At 38.6% G+C, this 16,060-nt stretch overlaps 1 protein-coding gene across 1 annotated transcript in view; it reads right to left on the reverse strand.

Moving 5' to 3' along the window:
* The window catches only part of LOC119907480 (receptor activity-modifying protein 3-like), a 38,272-nt gene extending 22,935 nt beyond the window's left edge, over nt 1-15,337 (reverse strand). Inside the window, exon 1 of the mRNA XM_038725241.1 lies at nt 15,014-15,337. Coding sequence (XP_038581169.1) covers nt 15,014-15,065 — 52 coding nt within the window. The 5' untranslated portion in view covers nt 15,066-15,337. The remainder of the gene's footprint in view (nt 1-15,013) is intronic.
* Nucleotides 15,338-16,060: the final 723 nt, after the last annotated feature.

Consider the following 16,060-nt stretch of genomic DNA (forward strand, 5'->3'; position numbering starts at 1 on the left):
CTATGTGCCCACATGGCGCTTGTTAGCACCAGCACCAGCTGTGGTCTTATGCATGTTTGTCACTGCTGCAAGTTTCTCACCACAAACTTAGCTTTTTGTTTGTTTTATTTCCTGATATCTTATAACACTACTCTGTAAATTTTATTTTTGCTTCACATCACTTGTCACCGATTGATCACACCCTTCCATCATACCAATTTAACGCTTTTGTGGCGCAGCATTGCATCAGCTGTTGTCAGATGCAGTCGGTGTGATCAGCTGGATGTGCAGGCTTTCTATTCCTTTGCTTGCTTCTTTAGTTTTTAGAGGAGGTTTGCGACTCCCCATTAAAGAAAAAAGCACTTGCAGAGATATTTCAGTTCAGTTCTTCAAGATTTATTGATCCAGAGTTAATACAATTATTGTTCATGGTTGACTTTCAACAAAGGATCAAAAACTTAACTTAAAATATTCCTTTTCCACAACTGACAGTGGTCAATAAACTATTTTACTCCTCCTCTCTATCATATCTACATAAACACCTGCCAAGCTGTCCTCTAATTATATAGGTGTAGATGATCTGAATAGGATGTGGCGCGTTTTGATACAAGTATCCAATATTTTTATATTTATAACTTATTTAAAATAATAAAAAAAAGAAAAGTAAATAGATCAGTGTGAGTGTCTATAACAGCAACAATAATAATAATACCAATCAAACTACTATGGCTTCAACAGGTGGCATTTTGCTCAAGGTATCGAATGAAGTACTCTATTGCATATTGCATATGTGTATCACTTCAAGGGTACTGGTTTTGGTACTGGTATCGTACAATTTTAAACCATATCCAACCCTAGTGACCACACATCCTCTTTTTCCCGAACATGTCCTCTTTTTGGCATCTAAAAGATGTGTCTGGCCAGGATTTCTAAATCACACAAAATGTCTGAGATTCGGCTTTTTCTTTCGACAGTTGCTATCATGGTGTGCCTTTTTGCATTGCATTGCCTTATCATACAGTAAGATATTTTACAATTCCCTGCAGTTTAATTCCTAGTTGACAATCCAACGGCCTTTAATAGCTGTACCATGTCACAGAGAGCCTGAGAAGTCTGTCCATGCAGACACTTCCTAATAAGGTTTGTGTTTGCAAATGCAATGTAGTTGTCAAAACCTAGCATGTTCAGATCTCTCAGGACATGACAATGATGTGATGTAATTCACCTTTTGTTTAATATTTTTAGGGCAGAGTTGTATAATCTTCCCAAATGTTTAGTCACACCTATACCTGCCTGCGACCACAAGGTAACACAGTAACTAAAGTGTGAAAAAATCATTGTATGACTAACGCAAACATTAGTCAGACCGCATCTCAATCATTACCCTCATCACCTCAGCAACACCCAAAAGACAGAGCAGCAGTTTGCCTGTTAACAGTGGCACATAGCGCCTGAACAAAGTAAAAAATTTCCAAAGTCAACACACATAGAAAGCTGGTACATGCATTCATCAAGAGCAGATCACCAAAATCTGTTCTTAAATCATAAACACAGGACAGAAAACTTTTAGACTCAATAAATTTATCACCAGATTAGTTTTTTTCTCACTTGCCTCTCAGGGCTTCCGTACAAAGCTTTGGACAAATTAGAGCCGCACAGTATTTCTTACAGTTCAGTACCTCGGTTATGTCATTCATGAGCAGCAGTTATGTTGTTGTACATACACTAGCAATAATTTTGGAACAAACTGAGGACATGTGAGGTGAATGGAGGAAAAACTCTGCATATCTGAATAAATTTGAAACTCATTTTCATCTGCAAGCACCACTCAGCATTCATGAATAATAACTGAACCTCCCTTTCCGTTCATTGGAGATACTTTGAAGATCACTGAGGTCTTGGCTTTTGAGCCACCCCACTATGTTCACCAGCTGCAGAAATAGCAAGCAAGCTAGATCAATAAGAACACTGACCTCTGAAGGAAATGTTTATTTTTTTTGCATTGCAGATGGCATCTCAGCAAGCCAGAAGGAAGCAAAGGACTAGAATGGATACCTTATTTTAGAGTAGAGGTCAAATGAGATATTTGTGAGGCGAGATGATTTTTTGCAGAAATCATTATCAGTATAGGCAAGAATTTGACAATAATAAAACAACTTCAATATATGTAAATACTCCAGAGGCAAGCAAGAGGATCCAAAATAAAAAATCATGTCTGCTTTTACAAGGGTAAAATTACTCCTTTCTTTGTTGTTCTTTCTCCTCTCAGATACAGGGGAACTCATAGCTCCTAAGACAATGACTGACCCTATATGACTGAGGTCACTGAGTCCGATTGTTAAAAGGGAGAATGCTTTTAAAGAATATTGTCACTCCCACACAAATGAATAGAAAGCCTTTTAGCAATCAGAAGCAGAGTTAAAGTGAGTGTCAGGTGCTAAAGAGAGTGATGTTGGCCCACAGGGAGCAAGCAGATGTAACATAATTTTACATCTGAAAAATGCTTCAACACATGTATCCATCAGTACCACTGTTAAATTAGTTGTGTGACCTTCATATCATTACTTTAATTAAATAAAGTAACAAATGTAATTTAAAAAATTCTTCCTGTCATGCAGAGGTTGTTGCAACTTATCTCCCCTCCTGCTTGAGGTAGTTTATTTTTTCTTTGGCTTAAAAGTTTACTCTGATCTTATTTATTTATGAAACTGATAATGTATCAAAATCAGCTCTTTGACAGGAAAATGGCAAACATAAGTGGCCACTGTGAGGTTCTCAGCTGACAAAACAAGGAGAGGATGTTGTCGTGATAGAAACACTGACCTGCCCGGTTCATGTTAGGTTGCAGAGCAGCACTACAAATTGTTGTTAGTTTATGAGAGCAGATCTCTGCTCGTTGAATGTTATAAAAGAACAAAACTGTTGGGTGACAGTATTTACGAGATTTATTTGAAGTTCCAGTTGTTAATCATATCTTTGTACAACAGCAAGTAAAATTAAATCTTGTATGTGACTTGAGTCAAAGTCTTGCTCAATATGAGAAATTGTCCATATTTAAACTAATAATAAGCTATTAGAGTAGACATATTGTGTTTATGGTGCCTGAACTAACTCATTTATACTTATTAGAGTTTGACTGGTAAAAGTTTTGGAAGTACCAATATTTTTGTAATGAAACTGCTGATTAAATTTTATACCACTTCAATAGCTTGGATTCTTTCTATTGTTATCCAAAAATTGGAATGGTCCATTGTTATCCCCCAAAATACATTTTCTTCTCAGGGTTGAAAATCCTCTGACCCAGCATTTAGGCTATCATGGGGAACAAAACTCTTCACTGGCACAGACCAATAAACATTTACAAGAGAGAAATACAGTTTCTTCTGTAGCTGTAGTCATGAAAGACCCTCTAATGATTCCGACTGGCTCATATCAAATATTGAAGGGACACCTTCATTTTAACTTTCAACATCTTCCAAATTAAATGGTCAACCTCATTGTGTATCATCCTGAGTAATTACCAGCAGATGACATGGCACCCCAAACCATCACTGACTGTGGAAACTTTACACTGGACTTCAAGCAACGTGGATTCTGTGCCTCTCCTCTTCCTCCAGACTCTGGGACCTTGATTTCCAAAGGAAATGCAAAATTTACTTTCATCAGAGAACATAACTTTGGACCACTCAGCAGCAGTCCAGTCCTTTTTGTCTTTAACCCAGGCGAGACGCTTCTGACACTGTGTCTTGTTCAAGAATGGCTTGACACAAGAAATGCGACAGCTGAAACCCATGTCTTGCATACGTCTGTGCGTGGTGGTTCTTGAAGCACTGACTCCAGCTGCAGTCCACTCTTTGTGAATCTCCCCCACATTTTTGAATGGCTTTTGTTTCACAATCCTCTCCAGGGTGCAGTTATCCCTATTGCTTGTACACTTTTTTTCTACCACATCTTTTCCTTCCCTTCGCCTCTCTATTAATGTGCTTGGACACAGAGCTCTGTGAACAGCCAGCCTCTTTAGCAATGACCTTTTGTGTCTTGCCCTCCTTGTGCAAGGTGTCAATGGTCGTCTTTTGGACAGCTGTCAAGTCAGCAGTCTTCCCCATGATTGTGTTGCCTACAGAACTAGACTGAGAGACCATTTAAAGGCCTTTGTAGGTGTTTTGAGTTAATTAGCTGATTAGAGTGTGGTACCAGGTGTCCATATTGAACCTTTTCACAATATTCAAATTTTCTGAGATACTGATTTTGGGGTTATCATTAGTTGTCAGTTATAATCATCAGAATTAAAAGGAATGAACATTTGAAATATATCAGTCTGTGTGGAATGAATGTATACATTATACAAGTTTCACTTTTTGAATGGAATTCCTGAAATAAATCAACTTTTTGATGATATTCTAATTATATGACCAGCACCTGTAGATCCTGTATGTAAGTTTCTTTTTCAATGCAGTTTCAGAGTCAACGCTGAAACAGGATAACAGTCAGGATTAAATCTTCATCTACTACTAATTAAAAAAAAAAACCTTTCCAGTGGGTGGTATGACAGGGTACCCCCAGGATTCTCAAAGTTAAATTTAAGACCTTTTTAATAGCACCTTGGATAAAATTTAATACCAACTTCACTGCAAAATCTGTATGAATTTTAATGCCAGAGAAAGTTATTTAGAAAGTTGCATTTCATTATAATACATTAATATTTAACACACTATAGCTTTTTGGGGTGTGTTTGTACTTTGATATGAATCAAGGATGTCACTTTGTGTTGAAAAGTGGTGGGGACATAGGGGTTCAAATTAGGGGTGTGACGATACACTTAGCTCACATGCACAATTTACAATATTAGGTTCACGAGAACAAGACAAGAAGATATTTTAACACTATTTTGATTAAATATTCAATGCTGAAATATATAAATGGGGGTCTGGGGGTCTGAGCACTAAACACTTAATTTCCTGCATTCGGGAGACATTTTCTGCACCAATTTATGGTACAATTGTCTTCATTTATATAAAGTGATTCAGATGACAATTCAAACAGAATATAATGCATTATTCAGCAGCTTGTTTTCTTTGCTTAAGAAACCTTTTTTGGACAATGCACATTTGTTTCTTCTATATTTAAATGGCATTGCATGTTATCTTCTTGTGCAAATAAATCTTTCTTCATTTGGGTTTTTTTTAAACATTTTTTGTTTCAAGCCATTATTCCAAACATATTTAATAAATGCTTTAAAAAAGTAATGGAGACATGTCCCCAGCGTAAATTACACCTATGAAATGAATTTAATATTTGTGCACTAAGAACTCTTAAGGGGTGAAATCAAAAATACTAACAAATTGTGCAGTATGAGTTGTTACAATTAGTTACACCTTAGCCAGATAATATAATATAATATGCCAATTGCTTCAGTGATTATTCATCCTGTTCGGTTTGTGCATCTTAAGGCTGTTTGAAATATAGTATTATATAGTATTGGCTTGAAAGCAGCGGGGAATAAGGAGCTGGGCTCCGGTTTGTTTTTTCCTCATCCCAGTGATCGGCGCATCTGGATGATGTAAGTTTAATGTGCGTTAGCATGTCGGATGTTTCCATTCACATAACGTTACCCTACAACATTGGCGCAACGCCGACACACACCGTCCTCGTCTCATACACAACTGTCTCTCCGTTGCTGTTGTAACACTCACTGGAACCTGCAGGCGGCTCTTCCAGCTCCACCACGAACACTCCACAGTCCAGAGCATAAAGCTGAACACTGTACTGCCCTACAACATCAGAGTCCCACCAAATGAAGAAATTATAAAGTCACACACATAAAAAGTTTTTAATTATGACATTATGGCATTTAATTAATCCTACGGAAGGACAAGAACAAATTTAAGATCTTGGTAAATGACATTTAATACATTGGCCTATTTTTGGAATATGAAATTTAAGACTTTTTAAATACTTGTAAGACCCTGCTGGTACCCTGTATGAAGGGCAGCACTAATGTTTTTTTTCTGCATGTGAAAGCAATCTGGATAGCTCTGCTTTGACAACTTTTTTAACTGCTTATATCCAACAAATATTACAAGTTTACAGATTAGGAACATCCTTTTTAAACTGGATATTGATGACAGGTGAGACATCTGCCATTGGATGAGAGGACCGATGCTAAGAAGAGACATTTAAATTTTAATTTCTCCTCAGTCAACCGTCACTACCAGCAGTCTGCTGCTGCTGCTCTGAAGCCATGATGAAAAGCTTTGGATGTCTATCACATTTCTGTAAATGCACACAGCCACCGGAGAGACGGCCCTTCCAGACACACAATGTGACTTCTTTTTTAAAAAATGTCTTTAGTTTGAGTTGTTTTGCTCACAGACAAAAGCAACTACTTGCCATTATACATGAGAAAACTGAGAGTGGAAACTACGTGATCAGCTTCTATTCTCACACAGTCCTCATAAAGACGAGCCTGTGGAATTCATAGTGAGGAAAGGCCACAGTGATTGACTGCTGAGTGATTATTATTCACCTACCAGCTGATGTGCCAGGTGATGCGAACAGAAATAATTCAGAAACTCTGTGATGGAAACTGAAGTACGTGGAGAGAAAAAGTCTGAAGTTGGAAAAAGGACAGAGGGGGTAAACCTAGAGGGTGAATGTTGTGCAGTAAAGGCAAATACTTCATTCTTATTGTTTAGTGCATGTAGCCTCTGATTCTCTGTCAAATATAAAATTAAACCACAATGAAGAACAGTGTCACTTCTTTGCTTCCCGTAACCCAGGAGGACTTTCCCTTCTCTCAGGCTTGAGTGTAAGTGTCCAGGCTGTTCCTGTCAGAGTCGAGTCTTCCATGGTGGCGGATCTAGAGGTCAAGGAGGGGGGAGCGGAAGAGGAGACTGGAGAATGACACAGATGTGCAAGACAGAGGGGAACTCTGGGTACTTGTTGAACAAAAGCAGGAAGAGGGGAAGGCGAAGAGGTGGAGTAATGGATGACCATGAAGAAGATAGACAGGAGGCCTGTGGCGGAGAAGAGTGAATCCATAATGGGGGACATTCCCAAGAGAAATGCTCCTTTGTTAACCTGCTACACTGTTTATATGCATGTAGGGCGACAGCAGCTCAGGTGATGGAGCAGATCAGCTTGTCAGATTGTTGATTTGACAGCACGTTGTGGGTGAATGAGAAGTTCCGTGAAGGGCTTTTGGGATAGTGGCTCTATTTAAATGCAGCCCATTTACCATGTGGAGAAGAAAATTACAGCCAAGCTGAATAGGCCCCTGTGGAGCGAATCCATCTGTCTATGAGGTATCATGGCTTGTTTGTGGGGATTGCTGAATCTGCTGCGCCGAGCATTTCATGATCATTTTGGCTGTGGTGGAGCATTTCAATGAAATAGTCATTAAAAATGTTTTTTTGCTCTTGTTTTTGTGAATATGTGTATTCATATGAGCATAAACATTTCTCACACTCATGCACAGTGCAAGCTGTTGGCAATAGATAAGGAGTCCGGATGTGATTACAGCACAGTGAATTAGCAGAATCAACCCACTTTATAAATTCCCAATTGTTCTTTGTTCGCAAAGATAATCAACTGGAAAAGAAACATTAGAGAGGCAATGCAATTCAGGCTTTCATCAGTATTCCTGCATGCTCCAGACAAGTGTTTGATTCCAAAATATAAAAGCCAAAAACGTCCTAAAGCCACTCTGTTTCATCCCCTCTTTGACAAACCGCAAAAACAACCTCCACTTGATTTCTTGCATCCAACAAAAAGCAAACATTTGTTGTTTGGAATAACACCATGGCAGGCTTATCCACTTTATTTAGTCTTTTAGAAAAACACCACATGCCTCTGACAGGAGTAACGGTTGCATGGCTACGCAGAAAAAGACAACTCTGTAAATTTAAAGGTTCAATTGAAATGGGTTACATTTTCTTCTCACATGAATACGGTAAGGTGTTTAAATTCAGGCTTGGCTCAGTGCAATTGCAGGACACCTGCTACCATGATATAAGTTTTCGACAAACACTCATTCTACCTCAATTTTCTGCCAACTTTCGTCAAAATGACAGATAAAATTGATACACTTTTCCTTAAATGTACGAAGTTGATGAAACACAGCAGCAGTAAACACTGTGAGTGATGCTGTCCCCCGCACAGCTGATCTGTAATAAATATGTCAACTTGTTCTGGCCGTTCATTACAGTCCCTTGGCACGATCTGTGTGATTAAAGTCATAGCACAGCAGAGGAATGCATTATCACTCCAACTTTGGCCACAATCTCATCAAGGATGTGATGGATCTGCAAATGGAAAGATATACAGATGCTGTAGATAGACCACAAAGTCTGATACAACTTACAGAAAGTTGTATGTATACAGGGATGGTAAAATTCAGTGTAATTTAGAAAATGCAGTGATTCAGTGATGAGATGTATCATCCTCCCAGTTTCTGTCAAAATAATTTAGGATTGGAACTGGTACATATAGTATCTAATCACATACAAGCAAACAATTCAATCAATGGTTAGCTCTGTTTTGACAAACAGAGCTAAGCAAGCAATTTACTTTATTTCTGTCAGTGGTTTTACCAGCAGTGCCAGAGACCTCTGCCTTGGAGACAGTGACAGTGCCAACAAGCTGTTCATCTGCCTGTCTGAGAGACAAAAAGGCGAAAGAGAAAGGACAGTAGAGGAGGAAAAGAGGGAGACAGACACACAGAGAGACAGTTTGGTATGCAGAAACCCTGACACACTGTGACAGAATCACAAATTTAAATAGCAACACTGCATCAGAGACTGTGAGGACAGAAGGGCGTTAATGAACAAAGACCTTAATTGACATCTTCGTTACGGTCCAATACCACAGAGAACTGCAACAACACTTGAACATTTTGCTTTCCACAGTATTAATTTGGCTGATCGCTCACCTTGTAATTACCAAGTTATGTGGTTGCATTTAATAAAGTAAAGTCTATGCATGAATAAATACACTGTCTGATGGCTGAATTAGTTCTAAAACACAATCATCAATCAGAATCATTAAACTGACAATTACTTGAAAAATGTCATCAATTACTCATTACATATTACATTGTACTTGATGATTTAACAGTAAGAGTAATTAGTTACATTGCTTGCAGGTGTCTATAAACAACTCTAAAGCGTTGACACCCACACATCCATCTTCTGTATTTATTTAGAAACACAAAACATGACTTTATAGTTTAACAAGCAGCCAGCCTCCAGTTTAAATGTACTTACTAACTATAAACAGCAAACTATAAACAGCTAGCTTAATGTTAGCTTTGTTAGCTCTCCAGATGTGCCGCCATCACAATGAAGCTGTTTACCAACCCTCCGAATTGGAAATAACTGCTCTACCTAAATGTAGGGTTATCAGTGATGTTAGCAAGATCTCAAAGCATATAGCCAAGCTAGCATATACCAGAGCAATCTATCCACAGAACACAGAGACCAAACTAATATCAACCATCTTTCAAACTCTCTTTAAACTCATGTCATGTAACAGAGCATTGCTGTGATTAGGGCTGAAACAATTCATCGATTAAATCGATTTCTAATGCAAATTCTTTGCATCGACTCTTCGTTTAATCCATATAACTATACAGCACACTGTTTCGCACGGACATTTATTTCTGTCGCACATTGCGCTTATGCTGTGAACATGACGTGATTATAATTGCGCTGTTTGCAAAGTGGAGGAAGAGAGAGAAAATAGCGAGCGGCAAAGAAGAAAGTGTCCAAAGTATGGGATTATTTCAAGCTAAAGAAAACAACAACTCTGTAATCTTACCGTCCGTCCACCGTAAAACGAAATTTATGTTACCTCGGCAACAGCACGCCGGCATCTGATCAGAAAGCACCCCGTGTTCTGCCAGCGGACCACAGACAAGATAACAGCAACTTTAGCATTTAACTGAAATCATGATTGATTGTTGAGTTGAAGCCAAAGTAAGCCGCAGACCTCAGCTGAAAATGTACACAAGTGCGTTTGCTGTTCTCCTTTTTTGGGACGTGAGTTGTAACATCACAGTCATTTGTTAACTGGGTGTCGGGGAGCTGCACCTTTTAACTCACCTCCAGCTCTCTCTGTAGCTCAGACAATCCCTGCTACCTGTGTATGCTAATCCGTCCTTTCACCCATATTCTTTGTCTTTATAATTGCCATCTTTATAATAACAAACAGCTGTTTCGTGTGCAGGATCGCTCATTTCCTGTTTCGCAATTCACATGTGTTTTCTTGGCAAAACGTGGTAGGGGGGGCGCCGCCACCAAGCAAAAGTACTTTTTAAACGACGCATCGATGAATCGTTGAAAGAATCCATGGAAGCTTCGAATACTAAAATCATCGTTAGCTGCAGCCCTAGCTGTGATTAGTAACTGGTATCTAATGACTGATCTTTCAAATTGTAATCTCTTAGGGTGGGTGATTGAACGTTCACTTTTTAAAAATAAAGGTTTTTGGACCATCCTCTTTACAATGTGTGTACTCTACTTAAAACCCTAACATATTAAAACAGGACTTCATTGATTAAGCATGCTCTCCTATAACACTGTTGGACTCACAAAGGACAGTTTCAAACAAAAAGCATCAAAAAGCTTTGTAAATGATTCCTGTGATGTTTTGACAACTTGTTGTATCTGATGCAGACGCACTCAGGGTGCAGTGGATAACTGTTTAACAGACTGATAAACCGAGATAGATATGAAAGTGTTGGGTATGATCCTCATTTAATTCATCCGACGGCTTCAACTCATTACATTATGTCTCTGATGCTGTCATTTAAACTAACTTAAGTGGAAAATTACTTTTTGGCTGCATGACCAAAACAATTTTGTCTTCTGTGAATAATGTGACTTCCGATCATTAAGTGTCCCTCGCCTGTCATCAACTTAACTATTTTCAGTCTATCATCTATTAATTTCAGTCTTCAGACTCAGTGTTGAGTTATACATTCAGTTCAGCGCTTGGTCTAATGGTGCTCATTACCATCTATACTATTCTCTGGAAATCTTACTGGTCTTCGGCAGAAAACCCACTTGCCCTCTGTCGAGATCTCCTATAGTCTGATATAAGGAGTCAACTAACTACCGTCATGTTCCAACTCTGTTGACACCAATGAATGTCTGGCATTTTTGCTTAATAAAAATGACATAAACGATTCATCAACCATCAAAATAGTTACGACTGAATTTTATATTACATCTCTAGTTTGCTGCATTAATACAATTCATATCAGAATACTGAATCTTTGTGTAGGTATTCCTTGAGCCCCATGTTTAGTTAATTATTTCACAGTTTATACAAATAGAAAGTATATTTGTAATGTAACAACATTATTTGCGGTGTGTGAGATAAGCTCTAATCTAAACTGATGGAAGCAGACAGCAGCTTCAAATAACTTTTTCCTCAAACCTTTATATAAGGAAAGGTCAGCTGGATTACTAGTCATAACAGAAAGGCAATAAGCAAGTAGGCGCATCTGGGGCGTCTATGGCTCAGGCGGGAGAGCGGTCATCCACTAACCCGATGGTTGGTGGTTCGATCCCCCCATTTCAAGATACTGAACCCAAAAACTTCCAGTGGTTGCCACATATGTGTGTGTGAATGGCTGAATGTGACGTGGTGAGACCACTTTGAGTGGTCTCAAAGAATCGAAAGGTAATATGCAAATACAGACCATTACCATTTACTATATAAATTGTAATACTCCTCTGCAATCTGTTGACCATATGGTGCTTAGTAACACTCTGTGATTTGGAGTCAGCAAGAACTCAGCATTAGACATTGATATGAGTGGGACAAGTGAAGAGACAAAGTTCAAGCCCCTTCTGATGCATGAATCTTTAACAGGAAACTGAATTATTTATAATGTTCTTAACATGCTTGCACTGCAGTTGAGTAATGGTGGAAGCTCGAATGTAACAGTGTCTGTGAGTCAGCGTCATGCTTTACCTGTTTAACTATATATGTATAAAGTGCACATCCGAATGGCAGAATAAACCAAGTACAATCTATAGTCTGGACAAAATCACAGATATTCTTATGATATTTAGCTATTTCCTCATTTGTAAGTAAGTATAGTGAATACCAGAGACCTTTTTGCAACTTTTATTAAAATTTCTAACCTGGTGGTAGGTGGCAGATTTTCTCAATTCTGACTAGACATCACTCCTCTGACTCCATGTATCTTTTGATCACACATCTGGGTGTTATTGTAACTGAGTATAGTTTAAAGAATAAGGCTTGCAATATTTCATTATTTTTTGTCTCTCCGTACTTCCCCTGTCTGTTACACTCAGACCCAAGCCTAGTCGTAAATGTCATGAATACATCCTTTCTTTCAAAATATTTTTTAAAACAGCTGGAGAAATATCAAATTGTCACTCTCCTGTGAAAACCAATCTCCAAAACATCCAATTTTCACAAGCAACGAAAAAAAAGCTCAACCCATAAAGGAACTTCAATTACACATGACAAATTTTACAAATTTGAAGATTCATGGTTCTGATGTCTGAATCCTCAAAAAGATCAACAAACGAGGAATCCTTCTCCCAGGATGGACAAACTTGCAATAAGATGTTGTGTATACAGAATAGACCAACATAATAACATTACAGTATGGACAATCAGGATGACAAAGTTATAGATTGTAAACGTGTAAAGAATGTAATGTATTAAAATGTTACTCAAATGGGATTAAATAGCGCATGTGGTGGGGACTACTTTCAGTGTTGGATTTATTTACAATAGCTGGACGGTGTATGTGGGACTGAGTTAAAAATAAAAACAGTGTGGGTGTTCATGGTGATGAAGAAACATGTCGCCCAGTGTGGTTGATTGATGTGTTGTTTATAGTTTTTTAATAACAATGGAGATCTATGTCTCAGAGGAACAAGATATATCAGGCTTTGGATACACAGACAATACTTGTTTATATCATAAATTCATTGTTGGATTTGGTGACAATTAGAAAAATAGCAGATTTCTCCTTTTGGCTGAACAAATGAAAATATGAAAATACAAATGTAAACTGATCACTTTGTTAATTGATGTTGCACTTTGGCAAAACCAGAATAGTGTAAAATCCCTGTTCCTGATGTCTAACCAAAAGTAACATCTCACTTTTTTTCACTTTGCAAATGATTTGCCTTGATTACTAAACTTGAAAGCATTTCATTCCTGGAACGTGCAGGTGATAAACACCACCGTGTATAACAACATCCAACATCAGCCACATGCACCGAAATGAACTCAACCCACTGAAATCTCACCACAGGTCTTTGAATATCATTTTACAAAAAGCACAAAATCATGTTTTCACAACAATGTTTTTTTTTTTTCAGATGGCAGTGGAACAGAAGAACCTCAAGGCATTATCCCTTGCTGTGAGAGTGTATAAATAGCTGTTTATTGGGGTAAGCAGATGCTTCAGTCAGTGGGAATCGCTCTTTTTTCCGCCATGTAGATGGGGACCTTGTACTGCATAAACCACAGTGGTCTTAGCCTGAATGTAACAAATCCGAACGACTTGGTTTGATTTTAATTAGGTCTGCATCTTTCTTCTTCCCAGTGGGGATCTTAATGGGAAACTCTTTCCGTCTAGACAAGAGCTATCACAGGAAACCACTGCTGCATGTTTTTCCAGCATTGGGATATAACCTTTTCATTGCTTTGATCAAAGCAGCTGCAGTGAAATCACCCCACTTGTCATTTTTGGACACCCAAAACACATATGAGAGACAGTTTGATTGCACATAAATCTTTTTTTCACCTGTTTGCCGTCACACTAGAATCAGCATTTTGAGAGACTGAGCATAAATCCTCAGTCTAAGCTTTTTTTCTGCTTGCCATACAGTGCTGTTATGTTGCATAGATCCAGTGGAGTTCAGGCTGAAGGTCTTGGCCAGACATAGACCACATCCTCCTGTCTACTGTACCCATAAAATCTAGTAAAAGGACTCCCTAAAGCATGGTGGATCCATGCATTTGTCATTTATCTCCCTTCAGGTTTACGTACTCAGGTCTTTACTGAACCACATAGACCTTGAAATTGAAATCCTGTATCACCTGGCTTGTGTGTCCACATGGGAGGAAGGCAGGGAATTTCACTCAACTTTAGACCAGATGGCAACAAGACCAAATATCAGCTTGACAACTGCTCTCTTAGGAGCCTGTTTAACTAGATCTTGCAAAGAGTCACTGTGCCGAAAACCAGCTCAATATATGAACTCCTCTTCATCACTGAGTCATAGCACTGCTTCAGCTCTGTTGATACTGCTACTACTACTACAGTAGGTAGTAGGACATCATAGGGCTTCTAGTAACAACAGCAGATTATCTAAATTCCTCTTTGACTCATCTCAATCAATGCCCAGCATCACTCTGGCATTGATATGGAGCAGGACACAGTACAAACTGTAAACATCTTAATCACAACAACTGTTAAACTGGTGTATGCCTTTCAGCAGTGGATTCATCAGCCACAACCACATGAAACATAATTTCATACATGATTTCATCCTTGCACCACCAGTTAATGAGCCAGATCCAGAAATTCCCATTGGCCACGATATAGGTCAGGTCTATCCACTGGGGCGTGATGCCCTGGTACAGCACTGTATATTCCCCATTCAGTGCTGTGGGATGTGATTGATGTTCCTGATACTTCTTAGTAATCCTAATTATGTGCACTTTGCAGCCTAACACACTCAGGCAGTGTTGAGCGGCATATAGTGCCTTATATATAGAAGCATGGCATGCAATTTGCAGCTGTGAATAAACAGTGATCAGCTTGAGCATTTGTAGAAGAGCACGAAATAATTTACTGCTGCATTAGACATCTGACTATAGTGGGAAAGTGTGCAAAAGCTACTTAACACGCAGGGCTTTAGTGTGATACTATGACATGTCAACCTATTGATGGAGTTTAGCGTTGTGGGGGAAGGTTTTAAGACGTTAACGTGTTCTGAAAATAAAAATAAAAAAAAGGAAAATCAATCATACTCACCCAAAATCCCAACAACAAAAAGTTTCAGTACTGCGAACTCATTTGTATCCATCACGCTGTGAGAATCCAGTCGGACTTTGAATATAACCTCAGCTGCAGCTCCGTGGAAGTGTACATTTGAAGCGAACCATTATTAAAATTATCCCAAACGTGCAAGTCCGAGTTCCGTCATGGTCTTATGAGACAAAATGTGCGAAGGATTTGGAGGGAAACGCCAGGGATTAAAAAAGGAACAGAAATCGGATCCCGCAGCGTGATTTCTGACTGTCCACGTGATGATCGCGGCCACTTGTCTATGCCATCAGGAGTCAGAGCTCAGGACCACTCGCACTGTCCTGCATCCTCTGTGGGAGGAGGGGTGGGGTGGGGGGTGATAGAGTTTCTCCAAACCACTGTGAATGGATTATGTTTACCGAATTACTGCGCAGGCTGAAACCATGTTTTACTGCATGAAATTTTCATGAAATTTTTTATTATAACAGACATGTCTGTATTGTTTTGTTCATGGTGTGTATGTTAGTGTTGTCTATACTGTAGTTTGTGTCTGATTTTATTTTATTATTATTTTATAATTGGTTTATGGTATTTTTGTACGAGTAAGCACATCGTGAGCAATGTACAATCCTGAGTCGAATTCCGCGTATGTGTACACATACCTGGCAATAAAGCAGAATCTTATCCTGATTCTGATATCTGAACCCATACACAACTAATATTAATGAAGTTGTCAGATTTTGCCTACAACTATTTTAATGTAATTATACTGTAATAAAACGTCATAACTATAATATATAATTATATAATTATGATCAACTAGATTAAATTATTTTGTCAAGTTGCATCACTGAACCGCTGCCATGTCTGTCATCCAACGTTGTGGGTTTTTTCCTGTAAAGCAACACTGACCTCCCCTGGTTGCCTTTTAAATTGCACCTCGATCAGACAACAGACTAGTTCAGTCACCTAAACCAAGCATCTCCTCAATCTATTTTATCATTGTATCAGCCTCTTTTTAGTACATATCAATATCAGTTTGTAAGTAACAAT

This window comes from Micropterus salmoides, unplaced genomic scaffold (assembly GCF_014851395.1).
Source record: "Micropterus salmoides isolate LMB-PRFRI ecotype aquatic unplaced genomic scaffold, ASM1485139v1 Ms_hic_scaffold_1, whole genome shotgun sequence".
Classification (NCBI taxonomy): Eukaryota; Metazoa; Chordata; class Actinopteri; order Centrarchiformes; family Centrarchidae; genus Micropterus; species Micropterus salmoides.